Source organism: Drosophila guanche, unplaced genomic scaffold (assembly GCF_900245975.1).
Source record: "Drosophila guanche unplaced genomic scaffold, DGUA_6, whole genome shotgun sequence".
Classification (NCBI taxonomy): Eukaryota; Metazoa; Arthropoda; class Insecta; order Diptera; family Drosophilidae; genus Drosophila; species Drosophila guanche.
The window spans coordinates 11,126,310-11,147,778 of record NW_022995743.1 but is presented as its reverse complement, the minus strand read 5'-3'; the positions used below and the strand labels follow the sequence as shown (position 1 = coordinate 11,147,778).

The following is a 21,469-nucleotide window of genomic DNA, read 5'->3' as shown; positions in this document are numbered from 1 at the left end:
ATGACAGGCTTGGTTTTTGTTGAGAGAGAACAGAAGCAGAAGCTTTTGATCCTCTCTCACCTCTCGTGCTTTTGCTTTTGCTCTATTTGCATTCACTTGCAAGAGCGTGAATGGAGCAAAGAGAGAGAGAGAGAGAGAGCAGATCAGGAATGAGCTTGCACGGCACGCATGTTTTTTGCACTCAATAGTTGTCCCGCTCTAACCCATTAGTGCAGAATGACCGATGCACACCCCAGCAAGAATTCCGTTAGATTACCGCACACACACATGTAGCATTGATTGACTTTTTAATGATTTTGATATTCAGTTTGAAATCTGCCGCTAGGATTCACAATCTATAAGTCAGCTCTTTCCTATAGTGAGTATGCCAATAGGCGATCTGATGCAACGGATACTTGGGTATGATGTACTCCATTCGCATATTCCGCAATATGGCGCAGTTGTTGTACAGCAGCCAGTCGTCCATTGCCGATATGTGGCAGGACTCCGATCTGCCCATCGTGTAGAGCTCGCGGCGCAGATCCAACCAGATGGGCCTGTACTTGCTGAACACATCGAAGTTGGGCGTAGTCTCCTGCACGATGCGCCGCTGCAGCCACTGGTACACCCGCGGCCTGTTGTAAATCGTCGACTTGCCCCTGCACACTTTCGTCTGCTTAAAGTTGTAATTGAGATTGTAGTGGCCGCCGTGTGGCGTATCCTCCAGAATCTCTGTCATGCTGTTCTGCACTTGGTAATGCATTCGCGTGTCCTGCCACAGCACGCCGAAGGTGACGCCCCACGGATTGAACACCCAATTGCCCATATGATCGCTCTGCATTCGGGGCACGGATATCGTTCTCTCCAGACTCTTGCCACGCACCTGCCCACCGCCTGCTCTGGCGGATATTTTTGGCGCCGCTTCTGCTGCTGTGACTTCATCAGCTTTTGGCTTAGCTTTGGGCTTGGCCAGGAAGTTGAGGCCAGCCTTGGTCAGCGGACGACCAGCGAGCGCTGCTGCTGCTTCTGGCTTTGCCCCTGTGCGGAGTTTGCTCTGATACGCAGCCGGAAACAGGCCCATCCCTGGAGCTGTGATGGAGCTATGCTTGTCGGGCAGTGGAATGGCAGGCACAGGCAGCACCTGCAAAAGCAAAAGTCAGCCAGAGTCAAAGCCTGGCAAAGTCAGCAACTTACGCTAAAAAGGCAGCCGAGGCCCACAAACACCACCGCAATAATTTGATTCATGGCGAAATGTAACATAAATGGCAAATAAAATTTGTGTTTAGTCTCTACCGTTTGCGACTAAAGAAAAGAATAAAACACTAACTAAAGTGGAATGAAATATTTGGCCAAGGCTGCTTGCTGGCTGGCTATTCCTGGAATCAAATTGCTTGAAAAATCGTCCAACACATTTTGTACACCCTTTTCAGACACCCTTTTTTCTGTAGTGTCCCTGCCCTGCCCCATTAGTTTGTCACACAAATTGGGCAAAATTGTGGCAAACAAACAGACAGCCCCACAAATTAATCAGGCTACAATTTCCACAAAGAGTTCAATGCACGCCCCTCCACCGGAGAGTGGAGAGTAAGGGAAGGTCCAATGTTCACCTTTGACAGCGTAATCGGAAACCAAGAATGGCGTGGGAGTGTCAGGAAACTCGAACTTGCCACAGATGTTTAAACCGAAGATCGATGTGGCTGTGGATGCCCGACACCCATCTGAGTGCATCATTAGCGGAGTGCGATGACAAAAAAGTGTATGGACAGACTGCACCACGCGACTGGGACTCTGACTGGGACTGGGGTGCTCCGTCTTCGAGTTGGACTGTGATTTATGCTGCGTGCGACTGACAAACACTCGAGAAGTGATGATTTATAATGGAGATGCATGCGCGGTTATTAATTCAATTCTGACACGGTTGTGCTCCATTTAATGTTAAATGCGAGACCATCAGATGGGAACCACCAAAAGCGCCAAGGAGTGGGTCTAGGGATCGGGGAATGCCATGCCACAACTGGCCAAAGGGCCAACAAATTGTTAATTGATTCGAAAGAGATGCCACAAGGCAGCCAAAACACACACACTCCCCGCGGATGGCAGCGGAATTTGAAATATGGCAAGCAATAGTCGAATATTCATTAAGCGCAATTATGAAAATTAAGTTGTCATTTTGATCTGAATGCTCGCGACACTCGGGCATGGCATGCGTTCCCATAGCCATTGCCTGTCCCTGCCATCATGCACCCAGCACCATTCCGCGGGCAGGGGCACAGACGTCGAGTGTTCTCATTAAATTAAATCAAAATGACAGCACAGCCCTGCTAAATGGATGCCTTGCCAGAGATTTGCCGCTGCCTCTGGCTCTCTCTCTCTCACTCTCTGGCTACTAATTAACGTGTTTTCACATATTTTGCTCAAATCGTGCGTGAATAATGAAGACGTTATCACAACGCCAACCAGGCACCGCCACCGCCACCGGCACCCTGCAGTAAGCGGCGTGCAGCTGGCTCCTGGCCAACTGGGAACTACAGCCATTGCCGAGGAGCCACTGAAGATTCGAAACTGCTCTGAATAATGTGTGCTGATAATTTGGAATTAATGAACGTTTTAGACTGCCCATAGACTGGCATGGAAATCGATTCAAATAACTTACAAATATTCCCAGCGAGCGGCCACACGTGTCTGCAAATCAAATTAATCAGCGACAGTGAGAAATGCCATCGAAATATTAAATGCCGCTACTTGTAGACAATTAGCCAAAAATTATGGCTCTTAATCATAGCAGCGAGCAAGAAAAAGGCAAGCCAAGAAGATCCGAAAGTATAGGGGAAAGACACGCCCAAAACCCAATACGATTGCGGACACATGTTTTAAAAATAAATCCACACATCACATGTGTGGCTATGGCTGTTGCTCTCGCTCCTTCGGGCAGCCACACACGGCTAGGGCGAGAGTGAGACGGAGAGGATGGCTGAGAGTATGCCACGCCCCCAGCCAGGCGGCACTCTCGATCGTCGTGCGCAGGATGCTTCGAAATATTCAAATTAGTTTTCCGCACACACTCGACGCGCGCTGTTCGTTTCAAATATGAACTCCCAATCGGCGGCACGTCGCTTTCCGCACAGTTTCTCCATCGATCAGATTTTGGCCAAGCCCTCGAGCAACTTTGAGCTGCAAGCCGCCTCCCAGGATGACAGTGGCAGTGGCAGTGGCAGTGGCATTTGTGATGTGTCGCGCGTGTCCAGTCCGGCCACGTCCAGCTGCATGGAGGATGCGCTGGACGATGCCAAAAGTGATATTGACATGGCCTCAGATGATGGCAACGGTGCGTATGAAAGCAAGTGGCAGACGGCACGCAAAACTGTTGCTGGCAGAGACTAGGGATTTGGTTTAGCTGCAAGGCATTTCCTCAGTCTTCAAGTCCTCAAGTCCTCAAGTGGCAAATGTCACCAAAACTTACCTTCTTCTTATCTTATCCTCTGCCTCCCATAAACACTGAGAAGTTTGACCCCAAAGAGTGCCCTCGTCTCATTTATATAGCTCACATTTTCATAGCGATACACTTGGGGTTCCTGCCGTCGCCATAGCTGCTGAGTGATCTCATCTGTCCGCTGTGCGCTCAAGAAACAAATGATCAAAAATTAGCTGCAGGGTGTGACTGAAAAACCGCCACGCAGCTAATGATGCCATTGTCACAGAGTTAAGAAAATCGGAGGGAAAAAGTTGAAGGCGGAAAAGCTAGTCCACCCGTAGAGAAGGAATTGATGTGACAATTTGTTTTCGGTCAAGCCAAGCGAATGCCACGCCAAGTGGCCAATTAGAAGCGATGCCTGAATGAGATGCAGCATTCTGATTGAGAAGATTCAGAGGAACAGAGGGACTGGGGGAACTGGGGGGACAGCCTTGGTAAACGGATCGACTAATTACAATTAGTAGCAAATAGTTGGCATCGGTTGTGGCCCCTGTCGGTAGCAATGAGTGTGAATTAGTGGCAAAATAATTTCACAATTAATTCCCCACGCTTGCAGCGATGAACGGCGATGATCGCAAGAAGCGTCCGCGCACGGCCTTCTCGGCGGCACAGATCAAGGCCCTGGAAACGGAATTCGAGCGGGGCAAGTATCTGTCGGTGGCCAAGAGAACGGCGCTGGCCAAGCAGCTGGAGCTGACGGAGACGCAGGTGAGGACACGACTCAATCGCAGACTCTGCCCCATACTAACTCCACACCTCCGCTCGGTGCAGATCAAGATCTGGTTCCAGAATCGACGCACCAAGTGGAAGCGCAAGTACACGTCGGATGTGGAGACCCTCGCGTCCCACTACTATGCTCAGCTGGGCATCGGGGGACTGGCCCGCCCCATGGTGGTGGGCGATCGCCTGTGGCTGTTCAGCCAAACGCCCGCCGGCCCCACACCCATCCAGTCCATCATGCTGAACGGCAGTGGATCCGCTCCTCCCATGCCATCAGCGGCGGCGGCGGCCACAGCCCACAGCCCGACAATGCGTCCGTATGCGCCCGGCGGCGGCATGCCACCACTGCCGGGACCCAGTGTCATGGAGAGCGCTCGCAATGCGATCCTATCCCGTGGACAGCCCCTCAACTTTGCCCTGCCCTTCGGTGTGTCCAAGTCGCCGGCGGGGACAGTCGCCGCTGGCGCTGGCGCTGGCGGTGGCGCTGGCTATGTGCCGCGCTGCAAGTCCTATGTGGGTGGCTACTACGCCCCGCCACATGCCCAGAGCGATGGCTATCTGCAGCTGAAGTACGCCACTCTGCCACCAGAAGCGGAATCCAGCACCACGAACGGCCTGGCCGAGTTGGAGCGCGTCTTTGGGGATGCCAATGCCAGTGCCAACTTTCTGCAACACCGCAGCCTGCCAGCCGCCGGAGGTGCCACAGGCTATGGCCACGAGGCACTGGCACAGGCACAGTCCACCCAATCGGAGTCCGAGTGCAGCGACATCGACTGCGAGCAGCTGGACGACGAGGATGAGGATCCAGCGGCTGCAGCGGCGGTTGCAGGCGACCACTAATTGGCTAAGGATTTATTTAATAATAATAATAATAATAATCTCTCAAGAGAGAGTGAAATATAATTTGGTTGGCAATCCAGTTGAATTCTATCAAATAATCCCCATCCCCAAATTGGCCATTTATCGACTGGGTAGGTACTTTTTCCATGAATACATCATGCTGCCAGCGTAAATACACTTGGTATACGGACAGCTTTAACACTATTAGCCTGAACTTACCTCGTGGGGACATCGATGGTTCGTATTTGTATAGGGCACAAAAGAAGTTAAGGACTGAGGAATCTTGAGGAATCTGCAGGCATCCGCCGTAGCCACTGAATCGCTTGTAGAGCGTACCACACCCACAAGGAAGAGAACAGAACTCCTTCGGTGTTACAGTCACATTAGCTTTCCTAACTGGCGTTTGGTACAGTTTACATTTCCGATTCAGCGACTTCAGAAAGCAGTACTCGAAGTCGTCAAATGCTTTATCGAAGGACCTGCTCCAGGATATTTTCGATTTTAGATCTCTCTGCTTATGAGACCACAATGAGTAGCACGGCAACACCAATTTTGCGATCCAAAGGCTCGAGGGGAACTGCGAATTGGAGTACCCAACGAGCTTCGGCCCAATTATATTCCCAATCGATTCATCTTCACGCTAATTTGTTCAGGTTGCTTTAACTTTATGCTTCAGCTACGAGGCTTTTTCTATATTGGATTCAGAGTTGAGTATACATTGAATTTCCAGTTGAATCTGATCCATCAAACATTCATAGATGCAGATGCATACCGGCCTGAGACACATTGCACACCTTCGTTCAGGCACCACAACAAATGAATGGTCAAGAAAGAGTGGCATAAAATTTGGTTATAGCTCGATTGATGTCGTAGGCCATCCAATTCACTTCTATCATATAGTCCCCTTCCGGAAATGGCAGAACTGCGGTAACTTGCTTATTTATCCATTCGGCAGCTATCTTATCGTAGGACAAGCTGTTCTGGAAGCAAACCAAAAAGCCTGTCAGTATCGTTTGTTAATGGATTGTAGGAAGCTAGAACTAACCTTGAAGGGGCACGAAACTTTGCCTATATACGGAGTAATAAAACCATAGAAAAAATTGAGAATTGGGTTCGATCGCGGATTCCTGAGGAATCTGCAGGCATCCACTGTGACATTGTACAAGAACGGCCTATAGCCATTGAAGCGCTTGTGGAGCGACAAATTTACCTAGGATTAGAGCATTAGCATTAATTCAGGCACTCATTTCACTCACTTTAACTTTCGTAATCGGGGATTGGTAAAATACACTCTTAATCGAAAAATACTTGTACGTCCGATTGACCGACCTCAGATAGCAGTACTCAAAGTCGGAGAACGCCTTGTCCAAGGAAGTGCACACCAGGTTGGTAAACTCGATCCTAGCAGCGACCTGTCCCATATTTGAGATTATATTTAAATCCTATTTAAAGATGACCTCACTTCACGATGATGTACCTCACTGGTCGAGCATGCGACCACAATGAGTAGAACGGACACTCCTACTTTGGCGGACATCTTTGTACGCCAAAGGCACGAACGGAACTGGGTTACCCCCCACGAGATCCAGCTCCATTATGTTCTTTTTTTCCCAATTATATTCACAATCGATCCATCTTTACGCTAATTTGTTCTGGCAGTGTTTATTTTGTGCGTCTGTTAGTCGTAATGGACCGATTGTGGACTGGATTGATTATTGTAATGGAGGTTCAATGCGGCAAGTGGGAAATTAATTAGGATGCCAGAAGCGCATTTCTTGGGTCTTAATGTAACAGTTTTGTGCCCATTTGCTGCTCATTTAGAGCATTGTTCTTCCCACAAAACACTCCAAATAATATGTAATATTAGCAAACAAGAAAACCAACATTTCCCTTACAAAAATGATGGAAAGCAGCCACCGTCTTGAGTCCGCAACAAGCTGCCATCAGCTTAGCGCATGCCATGTCAACATGTTGCTAGCAGCTTGCTGCATGTACAATGTTGCGAATTTGGGAACTGCTGGTTCCACTTATTGCCGCTGTGGGACACTGTGGCGCCAGACAGGCGATGCTCCTGACTTCGATTCTGGATCCGCCCTTCGTGGTAGTTAGCACAGCAGCACTAGGAGGTGGGTGTGTGATTTTCATAGTTTTTCTTTTATTACACATAATCATAATACAATTTGTAATTTATCAAAGAGGTGCGCGCTGATTGCTGCTTGCTGCTTGCTGTTTGGTGCTCAACAATTGAAAGTGCCTTTCGAGGTGATCGTTCAACTTTTTTGATTTGTTTTCACGATTGGTGCGCATAGCCATAGCATATCATAATTTAGCTTAAGATTACACGAATACAGTATACATTTGTATGCATTTTTGGGTGGCAGGGGGGAGGGGTTAGGGTGTTACTAAACTAAAAATAAAACAAGGCGATTGATTTTCATTTTTTAACAAATAAAATTGCACAATTGTGTGGAGGGGGGAGCCTAATCTAGGAGAATTTTGTGAATCGAATTCGATGCGTTTGTCGTTGGATGAATGAAAAATGGATTGAAAATATTTAAAGCAGGAAAACTGGGGCGGAAACTGTTAGCTCTAAGCGGGTGCAAAACATTTACAACAATATTTGATTTGTGGATGTCCCGGCCTCTGGTCTTAGAAGTCATACGAGTTGGCCTCATCGTCGCCCTTGCGCACCTTGAAGATGAGCCGGTAGAGGACGCCCGCCAGCAGGCCACCGGCAATGGGACCCACCCAGTAGACCCAGTGGTCGGTCCACATGCCCTGCACAACGGCTGGGCCAAAGGAGCGGGCCGGATTCATGCTGGCGCCGCTCAACTTGATCTGCAAAACGATACAAAAATTAATCACTGATCGGATCGGATCGGATCGGATAGGATCTGGCAACTCCTCTTGCTCCCACTCACCGCGCACAAATGTCCGGCGGCAATCGACAGGCCCACGGCCAGCGGCGCCGAGCCTTTGATGTCCTGGCGTCCCGGATCCGACACAGCCTTGACCACAAACACCAGAATGAAGGTGATCAGAGCTTCAATGAGCACTGCCTGGCCCACATCCAGTGCCGGGTCGAACGAGGAGACGCCCAGGCCGCGGCCCACGATGCCGCTGAGGGCCACCCGAATGACAGCAGCGCCCGCAATGGCGCCCACGCACTGGACAATGATGTAGAAGGCAGCCTTCAGGATGCTAATCTCGCCGACAATCAGGAAGCCCAGAGTCACCGCTGGATTGATGTGACAGCCACTGAGATGGCCCAAGCCCTGCAAAGGAAAAAGAGAGCAAAGGGAGATTCTTTTATCTGTGGCATCTCTGTGGGTTCCATCAAAATGCCAAGTGAACAATGGCAACAACAGGCCACATTTGTGCCCTTTGCCATGGCAGCTGAGTTTTGTATCCAATTTTCCGTTGCACAATTGCGTTGCGCAGTGCTGCCAGCGGATGCGAGCAATTTGTCAGACGTGAGAGATGCACTCGAGAGTCAGCAGCGATGGATCGATGGATGGCAAAGTTCAGGCAGAGATTCAGGCAGAAAGTAAAAGTGCTGTGCGGTTCTGTTGAGTCACTGCAGGCACTTGGGCAAATGGTAAATGGAAATCGAATCCAGCAAATCGCACCGATGTCAGCTGAGTACTTCGTATATGAATATTATGAATGAATCGAACGCACTGCGCACTCAAGGTCGCTGTGCAGGCAGGCTCAATGATTGCCCGACATTTTTATTTGCAGAGCTTTTTGCAGAGCTTTTTTTTTGGAGTTGCCAAATTGAATTTCGATATGGATTTCGCATGGCCAATGTCGTGCGTCGCTTTGCGTTTAATTAATAAATGCAATGCGCAAAAACAAACAAAAATGTTGCACAAAAAGGTAACAACAAAAAAATGTGTGTTGGCCGTGCAACCACAAAACGCTAATTACAAAAGCCAAGAGCATGATCGACTGACTCAGTACAAGCCCGGGCCAGACCAGGCCAGGCCAGGCCAGGCAAACAACAATTCAAACAACAATCCGAACAACTTGAACAACTTTTTGACATTTTGGTTATGCTCATGCGTGCCCGTCTATAATATTTAGTTGCCGCTTTTGTTGCACCTGCCGCCGCAATCAGATCTCTAGGCCTAGGCCTAGGCCTATCTGCTGGGCATTGTTCTGCCGTCGCTGCCGCCGCTTAATGGCACACTTGAGGAGTCGTGAAATTAATCAAATTGATCGGCAGAGCCTATAATTAAATTGAATATATGCAAGCAAAGCAATCGCGATCGCGATCGCGATGGCTCGGCTGCGTGTGAAGTCTGTGACTGGCTGGAGGCAGGGGCTGAGTCATCGCCGATGCCTAGGCCTAAACATAATCGTAAAAGCAGTTTAATGTTTGGTGATTGCTGCAGTGACATGACATTGGGCCACTCGCGTAATGACGAAATGCCAGAATGGGCGTTAAGGTAAAGGCTGCAGAACTCTTTTGAATATCTTTAGTCAGTCGTCAGCACTCTCCGCTTCGAAGGCCAGCTCGCTGGCTACTCCAAGTCTGCCATGGCATGGTCTCCCCTGCCCCGCACTGCATGCCGCTGACCACTCTGTGGAGAGTGAGAGATCGATCGATCGGTGCACGCATGTGCACTGCCCCCAAACTCAAACTCGAACTCGAACTCGAACTCGAAACTGCGGCTCGACATTTGCGCTTAAATCATATTTTATGGCTTTTCAGCTGAAAATTGAATGTTAACTTGTTTGTTTCGTTCTGCCTTTCTGCAGCACTTTGGCGACTGTTGTTGCTTGTCGTTTGTTTTGTCGCCGCCGGCGGGGTGGCTGCCACTTACTGGTTATTCCGATTCAATTCAAGTTCGCATCGGAATCGGAATCGGAATCGGATCGGGCCAAAGCCAAAGTCGAAGTCGAAGTCGAAGTCGCGACTAATCGCGAATTGGAAACGAAAACGTGAACGCTGCACGCACTTAATGTTTGTTCTTGATTTGCCATAGAAATTGGGCAAAGTTGGGTTCAAGTTGGTCTGATTTAATTTGGCTTTGATCAGAGATCACAGATCTCTCCCTAGCAGGTTGCAACTTCCATTGGGGTTGGCTGGCCGCTAGCTTTAGATCTTGTTCCTAGTAAGCATTTTGTTTGCACAAATCAGAGTGGGAGCCAAGCCCTCTAATTGTCGGGCCGTGCCACCGATAGACATCTAGGCAACATGAGGCGGGCGGCATTTCAGATTTACGACCCGCATACAGTTGACAGTTTTGTACATGTATGTGTATATGTGTATATGTGTGTGTGTTATCTGTTCGATCGATAAATTAAAATGTGCCTGACTACGTTCTGTATGGGCCTGGCTGCATTCGCATTGTTGTTTTGCTATTGTCTATATTATTTTGATTTTTAACTCTAATCAATTTGCATTTTCTGCGGCTTCACTTCCTTTTGGCAGTCTGTCAGTTGATCACCGGTTGCTGTTTGCATACAAATGTGGAGCTTCAAAAGATCTTCTATTGAATGCGCCTGGAAGTATTATATTTCCAGCGATATTTCTAAGCACAGAGTTCGCCCCCCCCCTCCCCGTTGCAATTCCGTGGCACAAATTGACTGCATATTAAGCACGTTTCTCAATTTGACGCCATGTGCCATGCCCAAGCCATGCTTCATTGAACAGTTATTGCAGCGACGATAACGATAACGATGGCGTTGCCGTTGCCGTTGACGCTGACGAACTGGAATTGTCGTCACACCTTGCGCTTGGGAAATTCTCCATTCATGCTGCACTGAACCGCTGCTGAGCTTCGATTCGATTCGATCCGTTTCGGACTCGGACTCGTGCCGCAACTGCCACTCATCGAATATCTGTACATAATATTCATACATCTCATATGCCGTAAACGTGCCACAGGCACAGGCAAAACGAATCTCGTGACCGTCTCTTGCATCTTTCGCCTGGGTGTTGGGCAACTAATTGGCCAGCCACCGGCAGACAGGCAAATACTTCCAGGTGGAAATTAGTGAGACAAGCGGCGATGTGCCTGCATTTATGTATTGGTAATCCTGCTACCGAGCTTAGTTGCACCGTGAGCGTGTTACTAATTTTCCAGCAATTAGTTGGCGGCAGGCAACGAACGTATCAAAGTTTCACAGATCGAAAGATCTCGAATCGAAAAGAGAGAGAGAGAGAAGCGAAGGGAGAGCGCATGGTGAATTTACCTAGAAGGTGACGTTATGCGCTGTGGGAGGACAGAAACAAGCGCTAGAAAGGGACAGAGATTGGTTCCTTCTGTGGTGAAGACGACGTAAATTCTCCTTGGGCAGGGAGTGCAATTACAACTGCAACCCGTACCAAATACAGAGAGAGAGAGAGCTACCAAAGAGAGGAAGAGTGGCTTCAACTTACTGTAACCAGATAACAGATTCTATAATTAGAACACATCTGAACTGTTCTGTTCTGTTCTGTTTTGTAGATCGTAGAAGCTTTTTCATGTTTGATCGATTGACTTACTTAGGGTTTGTTTTTGTTGTTGTTTTGTTTTTGTGGCCATAAATTCAACGCAAAGCGAACATCGTTTTAAATGCTCGTCACATTTTCAGCAGCATAATTAAACGCATAATAATCTAATTGCATATTTTGCGTGTTGATTAATGTTAATTGCCTGACACAGCAAAGCACAGCACAGCGCAGCGCAGCGCAGACGTTTACGCATTCGCATTCGCATTCGTATTCGGAGTCGCATTCGTGTACTCGTGTGCGTTTACATTCGCACGCAGACTTGAGCTGCATTCGTTTGCTTTGCCTACCCTCCTCCCTGCCCCCCTGCCTGCCGCTCTAGCCTATAGATCTTAAATGCCAATGTCTCTTGCCCAAAATGCAACGTTTGTGAATGAGCGGTGCCGTGCCGCCAGCTTCGCTTCGCTTTGGCTCACTTTTCTATGCCCGGGGCCGAAAGTGTAACGCGGCGGTGGCGTGTCCTTGAACGTATGTACATACGTACCAAATCAATACGCACTAACTTGAATTTGAAATCTCAAACTCAAATCACAAATCTCGTCGTTGTCGTTGTCGTTGTCGCTCTGTCGATGCGTTCTCTTTGTGTGTACAATGTATTAAGCGATGTTTGTGTGTGAGTGTACGCATATTTACCTGGGCCAGTGTGGCCACTGTCAAGCCAAAGGTGAATGCAATCTGTGGTACACTTCCGCTCGTTGTGCTGCCAACGCCGACGAATACCAAGAAAAATGTGCCCACCAGCTCACCGAGCAGCATGCGCCAGATTTTCTTGTTTTCGGTTATGTCAGCGACGCCAACGAATTTCGAAATTTCTGCAAGGAATAAAGCAACAACACCAAACGTAGTATTAGTAAATGAAAAAGAATAAACAAAAATAATACATTTAATCCAAGTCCAAGTCGATTAAAATCTGCACAGCGCATGCCAAATTCGAATTAATTATTAATTTATGTATTCATTTTCCGCTGTCATTCTCATCATCACTTAATCAATCAATCAATTGGTCAATCAGCGCGCAGACATAACGAATCATTTAAGTAATTCAATTTACACATAATAGGCAGAATTGATCCGAGCTTTGCTCTCTCATGGGTACGATTTCGGTGGAGAGAAATTACAGCTACTGGCTACCTGCGTTTGGCTTTTTAGGCTTCTGGAGCTTTCAGTCTCTCTCTCTCTCTCTCTCTCTCTCTGACAGCAAAGAATGACCGAATATTGGCTACCTGCTTTCGCGCTATCCTTACTTCTCCGCTGAGTCTTTCTTCTAAAGCTTCTGTGACTAACTGTTTCTCTCTCCCTTTGTCACTGAGTACGTTGGACGCAGTGGGAAGTGAAAACTGATCGAACAGCATTATTTATGTTGATACAAAGAACACGATCATCAGTTGTGGATTTACTGTGTGCCCTTTGCTCGGGTTTCACAAACAATTTGCATCATTTGATTAATTAATTGTTGTCAATATCACTTGGGTGTCTACTTCCTGACAGGGGGCCGGCCTTTCTATTGTCATTATCGCGGCTGCCTCTGCACCTAAGCTGCCTCTGGACTGGGGCGAGTGCTAATGAGCAGGTGTAAATTAATTTGCCCACTAGCAGCACTTTGGCAAATATTTGCAAAAAATAGCATTGCTTAAATAAAACTATTTATATTTAGACACTGTGCACGAGTGCATGTGCCGAAAGCCTTTTAATTTCAAATAATAAAATGTATTTTTTTTTTAGAGCAAAAGGACCGGCACCTGACTCTTCACCTCGTTCTGCGAAATCCCATTTAATCCGTGTTTAAAGAGAAATCTTATCTGGGCCAAGTTTAAGTAAGTGTCACTTAAGCGAAATGTCAGTCCCGTCACTCAAGCACAGCCCCGAAGCCACCCACTGATAAGTGTCGCGATGTTATCACAATCAGACCGTTCCACACTTGACTTAATACGGCAATTATCTCGCGTGTTTGCACCACGTTGGTTGTACGAGCAGCAACACACCCAAGATAAAAGCCAGATACGGAATGATGAGAGGGAAAGGGTCAACAAGTAGTTGGCTACTGCAATCAGCAATCCAATATTGGGGATATTCGTATTCCGATGGTTTCCGCAAAGTGAAAATAACAAATGATTGTGGAAATACCTTTGGCCAGCACTCAAGATGCACAGCAACGTGCTCTGAATTACTTTGATTTCCCACTGCTTCAATGATCGGCAATGAACGCTATAAATAACTGGAGCTGTCATCTAGGTGCTGCTTCCATGAATCAAATGTGGCGCCGCTTTTTGGCTTGTTATCAGAACTCAATACCGAAAACGATAAAATACCTTAAACTAACTCTAACTCAAAGTATTCAAATGTGTCAGAAGATGCCAAGTTCCATGGGAAATGTCAATTATAGTGTATTTATGAGGTGACGAGCTAAGTATTCAAGTTCTTTGGCAGCGCCCACAACGTTGGAGCTACACCCACCCATGACAAACGCCATAAATAAGAGTGGCAAATGGAACCAGATCAGCCTGTTGACAAGCATCGGCAATTGGCCGAAAGGCAATTAGCATAAGCGTCGAAATTTATGGTGCATTTTGATGCTGTTCTGTATTCCGTTTAAGAAACAAATGCTAATTGAAATTAATTCAATAAAACAAAACCGTCAAGCATAATTACACGCGCATTGACGAGCGAGACAAGCAGCAATGATTGTTGAATCAATCAATAATTTGGCGGGGGAAATGAATAACTTCATCTGCCAGGCCAGTGCCAGGCTTGCCGCATTAATCACGAATCGAATTGCAAAATCGCGATTCAAGTTCAATGGAACCTCCGCGAGACATTAATTAGCAATTTGTTGCGCCTCTCAGCTCGCTCTCAGCTGAGAAAATCACTCACTTTCAGTTGAATTTTCCGGCTGCCTTGCAGCCCGTTCTGCCGTGTGTAATTGTCGGGCGACTTTGCGGAATAGGCTTGTTGGCGGCTTTTACTTGCTTAAGTTATCAACTGAACTCAGTTTCATAATTGATGAGCTTTGTATCGTACACTCCGAGTTTTTTTTTGCTTTTTTTTCAGGAAGCAAAGCCACATAAACAAGTCTCCATAAAGATAAAGTAGTTGGTGCTACCTAAAAATAGGTCTTATCGCCAGAGACAGAGAGAGAGAGTGAGAGAGAGAGATAGAGAACCAAAAATAATCTCATTTGGGGTTGGGGTTGCGGGATGGGCTAGTTGTCATGGCAACCTTCGGGACAGGTTGTACCACAGTAGGCCTGCATGTGCCAATCCTTGGACCCCAGCTAATGCTCAGCCATAAACATCTTGAGGCGCGTTTTTGTTTGCCATTGAAATTGGTCTGAAGAAAATGCGAAATCCAATAAATTACTCTTGGCTGGCGGGCACATTTAACAACAAAAAAATGGAATTAAAAAACACCATAATAATAATAACAGTAATAATAACAACAACAATTACACACAATAGTCATCAATTGGAAGGTGAGGGCGTGCCGACGAGTCATTGAGTGGATTCCATTATATATTTTTGGCCAGAAATCGCAGACACAAAAAACAATCCATCAGGCAAGGCCAGATTTGGGCAGAGATTTTTGTGTTAATTTCAGTTTTTAATTTGTCTCACACAATTTCATAATTAATTGTTAATAGACGAATTAATTGTAATAGATTTTTGATTTATTTTAAGGGCGTTGAAGATTCTCATTAATTACGCAGCCCTACGCAGCCGCATGTTGGCGCCATCTGCCACAGCGTTATCAATCATATCAATCGCAATGTCTTTGCCACGATTGACACGAAATTAATTAGTGGATGGGCTTGGGCGGAATCTCCTATCAACTGCGCTATCTGCCGGTACACGAACGGAAACAGAAACAGCCCCAAGTGGGTACATTTAACATTTAATTTCTTTCAAATCGAGAAATACCAGCCGCATGTGTCATCGCTTGCAAATTGGTTCTGGAGTGCCAGCGAAGAGGAGAACTTGCTTCGCTCTGACCCACATACCAAAAGACACAAATGTACAACTTTATGTACATATGTACCTGTACCTGTACCTGGCGAAGACTTGGGGAACTTTTCATAGCTTTGTCCCGTTTTCTTTTTGCACAGCCAAACGGAAATTTGAAATTCAAAACAGGTAGATAGTGGCTTCGTTTACGTTATTGTTTCTGTCTTACGCTTTACTCTCTTTCTCGCCTCGCTTCCGTGTTGGACAACAAGGCAAAAACAACAACGATCAAAACAATTCCTATTTTATTCGATTTAGGTACAATTTAGAGTCTTTTTGATACTCTCTCTCTCTCTTAAGAGGTATAGTTATGGGGTTTAGGTACAATTTCAAGTCTTTTTGATACTCTCTCTCTCTCTCTTAAGGGATATATTTATGGGGTTTAGGTACAATTTCAAGACTTTTTGATACTCTCTCTCTCTCTTAAGGGGGGTATATTTATGGGGTTTAAGCAGATGCTACCCTGTGCTAAAGTAATAAATGCGACAAAGGAAATTCGGTAATAAACTTGTTATACGCCTTTTCACCTATATTTAATTTAAAGAGCATTTCTTATTCTCCATAAAAGAGTAGCTCATATTAATGCCCTGCAAATGTCAAGGTCGTGGCGCACATTTGAAGACCTCCAGAAATCTCAGGCACTTTCTCCGGTTACTCGTAAACCCCATGAAATCTTGATCTACCTTTCATGCAAAACGAAACCACTTGAGTGGAATTATTCTAGTAGGAGTATTTCGCAATGCATTAGATAAAATCTGAGATTCGCGGCTCGCACGCTTTCATGTGCCGTTGCAGCGAGCTCTCCTCGTTCTCCGTAGAGATTTATGACCATTGCCCGCGGAACTGATGGCCAGCCGGCCCGCCGGCCGTCCAACAGGCTGACTGACCGATAAGATAAATCGTAGAACAAGGCAAGGCGTGTGTGAGTCAGTATTTCGGGGGGAGCTGCTGACCGATGAGTGAAGTGCCTTCGGATAGCCAGAGTTTAGGATCTCCATTTAAGGTTCGACTCGGCTGAGTTGCGTACTCCCAGGCACCGAATATAGTCATCCCCAGACGGGATTGGAATCTATGCCAGTGTGGCATTCCCGCTTTGGCTTTGAGCCATTAAATGCACGTTTTGGCCGCCATGGTGAAAGCCACCGCTGCAGCTGCTACGACTTGATGTGGCTGCGGCAGCGGACATCCGCTCGACATGGACTTGCTCGCGACTGGGTGGCTCCTCACATCCTGCAGCTCGTAAAACATGTCGCTGGGAAAAGGAAAACCAATCCCCCTTTCTTTCCGTGCTTCTTGTGGCAGCCTTGGGCACTCAGCAATGCACTCAAGGTGCAGGCGTGGCCTGGCTGAGCTACACGTGCCGGGCCCAAGCCCTGGCTCCCGTGGAGGCCACGTTAAAGGCTTGGCCCCAGCCACACCACACCACACCACTCCCTTTATTATCCCTAAGTCCTCCCGCCTTGTTATGCTTATTGGGAGGACTCATGACTTATCTGCTTATTATTAGAACATGAGCCATGTCAGCGCCCCAGCGGCTGTTCTTAGCTCTTCTTTAGTTCTGTCCCACATTTCTGCTCATTAATTCGCTGGAGACACGCGAATATCGCATAAATTTGCTAATTTACTTATGTCTCCTTTTCCCTACATGTTTTTTTAATGAATAAACGAAGAGAAGAAGAAAAGTGACTGACATTGTATTTATTAATATCGTGGGGCAATGTCTGCATCAACATTTTCTCAGCATGGAAAGCGAAAGTAGCATTGGGAGTGCACACAAAGTGAAGCTTAAGCTTGAGCTTTGGCTCTAATCTGCTGCACTCAAGCACAAAGAAGACGGGAAGAGAGTGTGGAGAGAGCGCATCACAAAGAGAACGAAAGCGGCAAAAGCGAAAAATGAAGCTGCACTTAAGCGCTGGCTTGTGTTGTCGTCACAGCTTTTGCTGTACCGTTAGGTTTGAGGTGCGGCCTGCCGGGCTAATGTGCGTGCACACTCACACACACACACACACACGCGCACTCGCTTGGCTTATTTACGTGCGTATGCAAATCGTGTGTGTGTATTTATATATTTGTCCGTCTGTTATTCTTATTGTTATTGCTTCAGCTTAAGCGAAGCTCGCGCACACACTGGCATCAATTTCCCGCCTGCCAACTGTACAAGTGCAAAACAAAAGCTTTCTCGCTTCATCTATAGTAATTAATCAATTTAATCGGATTATTCACTGGGATTGGCGCAACCCTTGGCGCTCTCCTGGGGTAGGCACTTTTGTCGAGTAAGGTGATGATTTTATTAATAATAAATTGCCAAGCAATGGTTTAGTTGGGAGAAATATCGAAACCTGTTCGCTTGACCATTAATTAATTGCTATAAATTAATTAGTCACATGGCCTGGGGTATGGGTATGGGTATGGGTCTGTGGCAGGGCAGGGACTATTTAAATGTTGCATGCGGTGCGCGAGTTGATGGAATGTGTCCCAGCACTTGTACAAATATCTTTATGGCCTTTTTGCTCGCCTTAACGGGCTCGCTAACACTGCCCATAAATCTGCGGGATATTTATTGATGTTTGTGGTTTATGGCCAACTTGGGAGATTAGCTTTTAAATCATTTGCGATCATTTGTGGGTGGGGCGGGCAGCATAAAGGGAGACTGCCACTAGAGGGCTTTCCCAGCGTGACGACAAAGCGAAAGACGAAATTATTTTCTAAGAACTGCAAATTGTTGGAATATTTTTTGTTGCCTGAGAGAGTATTTATTAATTGTGCTTGTCATTGTCCCATGGGAAACCTTCACCTGAATTTCAATCAACATTTCCGCTTAAGATTATCATTATTTACATGCACAACGTACTCCCCGATCTGTCAGTTTGAGCCTCTCCCTGCGCAATAGAGAACATTTACGATTAATTCCAATCTACGACGCAGCTCGGCGAAACTTTCCATGAGAACAAAAACATCTTTGCCATGCCCCCCTCCCCCGGTGGCAGCTTATTAGCTTAATTATAAGCTATCCGATTAACAGACAAGTTGAGCATCTGCCATTGGGAACGCTGCATTGACTACAATTTTTGCCATGTCAAAAATGTGTGTGTGTGTGCACATTTCCTGACTGACTGCCTAGAACAGTATTTTTGTGTGGTGCTACTGTTTCGAATGCCACTCAACGCAAATACAATTTCACCGTGATGTCATGTCAACTTGCCTCACGATTATTACTGTAATTTAATATCTAGGAATCCGACGCGAACTCCAGCAGAAACTAACATCTATCCGTTCCGACGGAGCATGTATAATTTCCAGCGATGTTGGCCAAAGATGACAACGCATTGAATTACGAGGCGGTAAAGACATTAAGCTCCGAGGAGAAGAAATTATAAACACGTTTTTTGTTCCCGCGAGCGTCACAATTCTCACGCACATACCGCCAAGACGTTGGCCAGCATTCCCCCCGAAACTGCTCCAGTACTTCCACTCCCAGGCACTGGAAATATTTAATATTTCAAGCAAATACTGAAGTTTTGTGTTTAAACAATTGTCCAAACAGCAGACGTGTGACGTTAATTAGCTGGAACCAAGAATTTCAATTATGGAAAACGAATTCGATTTTCAGCGCTGGGCAAATATTTTCGACTTTTTATCAATTCCACCACGGTGGTGTCGGGGCAGCGAACCCGACGCCGCAGATCGGATCGTTTACAATTCGGTGTGTGGTGGGGTGTGGGGTGTGGGGTGTGGGGTGTGGTGGGGAGCCAACACGCGCACAAAACAAATGCAATTAAGATCTTTTTTATTAATTGCTTGTTGGGGCTGCACCAATAAGGTGGATCCGCAAGAGAAAACAACATTAGTTAGCCTTCTTTTGGACTCTTAATTGGTTTCTTTGACTTTCGCTACCCTTCTCGGGGCTATAAACACTTCGAGGAGCAGTTTAAAACGCAAAGAAAGGAAGAATTCCATCGCACATTTGATTCTTATTTCGATTCGCTGGCCAGTTCATTCACTCTCACGCGTAGTTTTATTGCTGCCGTTGAGGAAGTCGAAGTCATCATCATCATTTTCATTGTTCAAATGACTGAAATGAAGTTTTCTGCTGCTGTTTACTTTACGTATCAATGTCCGCTACGCTCTTTCTCCTTAGCTCTTTCTTTAGAGGCTTTTGCTGTCATGCAAACTTTCAGCTTGGACCGCGGACTTGGCACGGAAGCCACGTCCCAGCCGCACACAAAAAACTAAAGCCATAATACTCTACCACTGCCATTTCCATTTCACTTTTTGTCCCATCCATCTCTGTATCTTCTTTGCCTTCTTTGCCACCATTAAACCCCCTCTACCCAAAAGGGCATCTAATTTGCCGTCTTTGTCATGCTTCGCTGTGTAAATTATCGTCAAGCAATCAAGTCGTTATCGGTATATCGATAATGGGCGGAGACAGCCTCCCATCAATTCAATGGACCCCCAAAAAGATGATTTATCAAAGAGGTTGTCTGGTCTTTGAAGTTTCTTATTAAAGATGATTAATAACCGAGTGGGATGATTTATTTTCGCGGCGATCAAGAGAGTTGAGCTCGTTTAGAAAGTGAAAACTAAAACGGCAGCAAAAGAGGGTCTGAGTAAACATTTTAATGAAACCCACTCGGTATGGCTTTCAATATTCAAGCTCTAATTATGTTACTAAAAACTAAAACAAAATGCATTTCAATGTAGATTTAAATTGCGCTAAATGTTACCACAAATGAGCTAAAATTGGTGCTTAATTATATATCACACTGTTCTAAATTGCTCTAAAATGTGTTGCTAAGTTTCTGCAATGATTTAAGTAAAATTTTGTTTATGTCATGATCAAAATGTCACAACAAAATACTCAAGTGAGGCCAGTCAAATTGTACTAGAACCGTGGGTGTCTTTGGGCTCAAGAAAGCTTTCACATTTTTCAAGCAATTCGAAATTTTTAATTGAGATTTGCTCCAAAAACAAATCAATTTCGCACACTCTCCGCCTTGGTGCTTAACCTTCACACACACACACACACACATCCATGCAGCCAGCCTCTGCAGCCTATAATCTCTACACTCTACTCTCCACCTCCGCGGACAAACACTCACCTGTTTTCTCAACCATTTCGTTGTCTTCTGTGGAACGCTTGGGAGGCGGGCTGCCACTCGAGTTTAGCAAGGCGTGTGGGTGGGGGTGAGGTTGGTGGTTGGTGGTTGGTGGTTGGCTGTTGGTTGGCGCTTCAATCAAACTTTTGTTTTGCTTTCGTTTTCGAACAGAGTATTTTGGATTTTATTGTTTGAGAAAAAGTAAAAGGGGCACTTTAATCAAACTGAATTGTGCCAATAGCTTTTGTGGCCAAAAGGTAATTGTTAAGGTTAAGAGTCTTGAGGTTGCACAATTGTCGGGCTTGTAAAGGAGGGGGCAGAGGGGAAATGCCGCAACAGATGAAGTTTTGTCAAGTCAATTTCAATTTCACTTGCACTGGCCTGGACTGTCCTCGTCTCTCAATGGCAATTACCAATTATTTATTCTCCGGCGTAACGAAATGGGAAAGCGCGTCGAACAATAACTCGATTTTACTGCGAGGTATTTTCAATTGAATTAGTTTAAGTTAAACCGCTCCAAAGTTTCCTTTTCGAATTTCTATTTTGAGTTCAGCCTGGACACGAACCACTGAACCACTATGCTGTTGTTATATTCGCTTTTCTTCGCCGTCTCTGAGTTGTCTGTGCTACCACGTTCACTGTTCGGGCGCAAATAAACGCTGCCTTGCGCTTACCTGTAACTGATATACTCTCTGTCGACAGCGCTGTGGCGTCGCGGCCGAATGGCTGCCAGCGTCGGCGCTGGCGCTGGCGTCGACGGTGGCTGTTAGATTTAAGTTTTTGGGGCTTGCCCCACGGTTAATGGCAGGATCTCTGCCCTGCCCAGAATACACGTGTCCCCTGATGACTTCATCGCATG

The 21,469-nt window shown here is 46.3% G+C and overlaps 3 protein-coding genes across 3 annotated transcripts; 1 reads left to right on the top strand and 2 right to left on the bottom strand.

The window, feature by feature from the left end:
* Window positions 1-252: 252 nt before the first annotated feature.
* LOC117584178 lies at window positions 253-1,301 on the bottom strand. Its single transcript, XM_034272948.1, has 2 exons — window positions 1,174-1,301; window positions 253-1,120 (listed from the first exon to the last, which is right to left on the bottom strand). Exons 1-2 carry the CDS (start codon window positions 1,237-1,239, stop codon window positions 329-331), a joined length of 858 nt encoding a protein of 285 aa, XP_034128839.1. The 5' UTR covers window positions 1,240-1,301; the 3' UTR covers window positions 253-328.
* Window positions 1,302-3,044: 1,743 nt separating this feature from the next.
* LOC117587320 (ventral anterior homeobox 2b) lies at window positions 3,045-5,011 on the top strand. The gene is made up of 3 exons (XM_034277954.1): window positions 3,045-3,304; window positions 4,008-4,159; window positions 4,223-5,011. The coding sequence occupies exons 1-3, from the start codon at window positions 3,067-3,069 to the stop codon at window positions 5,009-5,011; spliced, it is 1,179 nt and encodes a 392-aa protein (XP_034133845.1). The 5' UTR covers window positions 3,045-3,066.
* A 2,277-nt stretch (window positions 5,012-7,288) lies between these two features.
* On the bottom strand, window positions 7,289-21,261 carry LOC117587330 (aquaporin). The gene is made up of 5 exons (XM_034277966.1): window positions 20,741-21,261; window positions 20,614-20,708; window positions 12,147-12,325; window positions 7,933-8,286; window positions 7,289-7,849 (listed from the first exon to the last, which is right to left on the bottom strand). Exons 2-5 carry the CDS (start codon window positions 20,627-20,629, stop codon window positions 7,661-7,663), a joined length of 738 nt encoding a protein of 245 aa, XP_034133857.1. The 5' UTR covers window positions 20,630-20,708; window positions 20,741-21,261; the 3' UTR covers window positions 7,289-7,660.
* Between the last annotated feature and the right edge of the window lie 208 nt (window positions 21,262-21,469).

Coding starts and splice junctions, on each gene's coding strand:
- LOC117587320 (XM_034277954.1), top strand. CDS start 3,067: ATGAACTCCCAATCGGCGGCACGTCGCTTTCCGCACAGTTTCTCCATC. Junction 3,305..4,007: donor GGCCTCAGATGATGGCAACG/GTGCGTATGAAA, acceptor CCACGCTTGCAG/CGATGAACGGCGATGATCGC. Junction 4,160..4,222: donor TGGAGCTGACGGAGACGCAG/GTGAGGACACGA, acceptor CGCTCGGTGCAG/ATCAAGATCTGGTTCCAGAA.
- LOC117587330 (XM_034277966.1), bottom strand. Junction 8,287..12,146: donor CAGTGGCCACACTGGCCCAG/GTAAATATGCGT, acceptor TTTCCTTTGCAG/GGCTTGGGCCATCTCAGTGG. Junction 7,850..7,932: donor CCGCCGGACATTTGTGCGCG/GTGAGTGGGAGC, acceptor ATCGTTTTGCAG/ATCAAGTTGAGCGGCGCCAG.
- LOC117584178 (XM_034272948.1), bottom strand. CDS start 1,239: ATGTTACATTTCGCCATGAATCAAATTATTGCGGTGGTGTTTGTGGGC. Junction 1,121..1,173: donor GCCTCGGCTGCCTTTTTAGC/GTAAGTTGCTGA, acceptor TTGCTTTTGCAG/GTGCTGCCTGTGCCTGCCAT.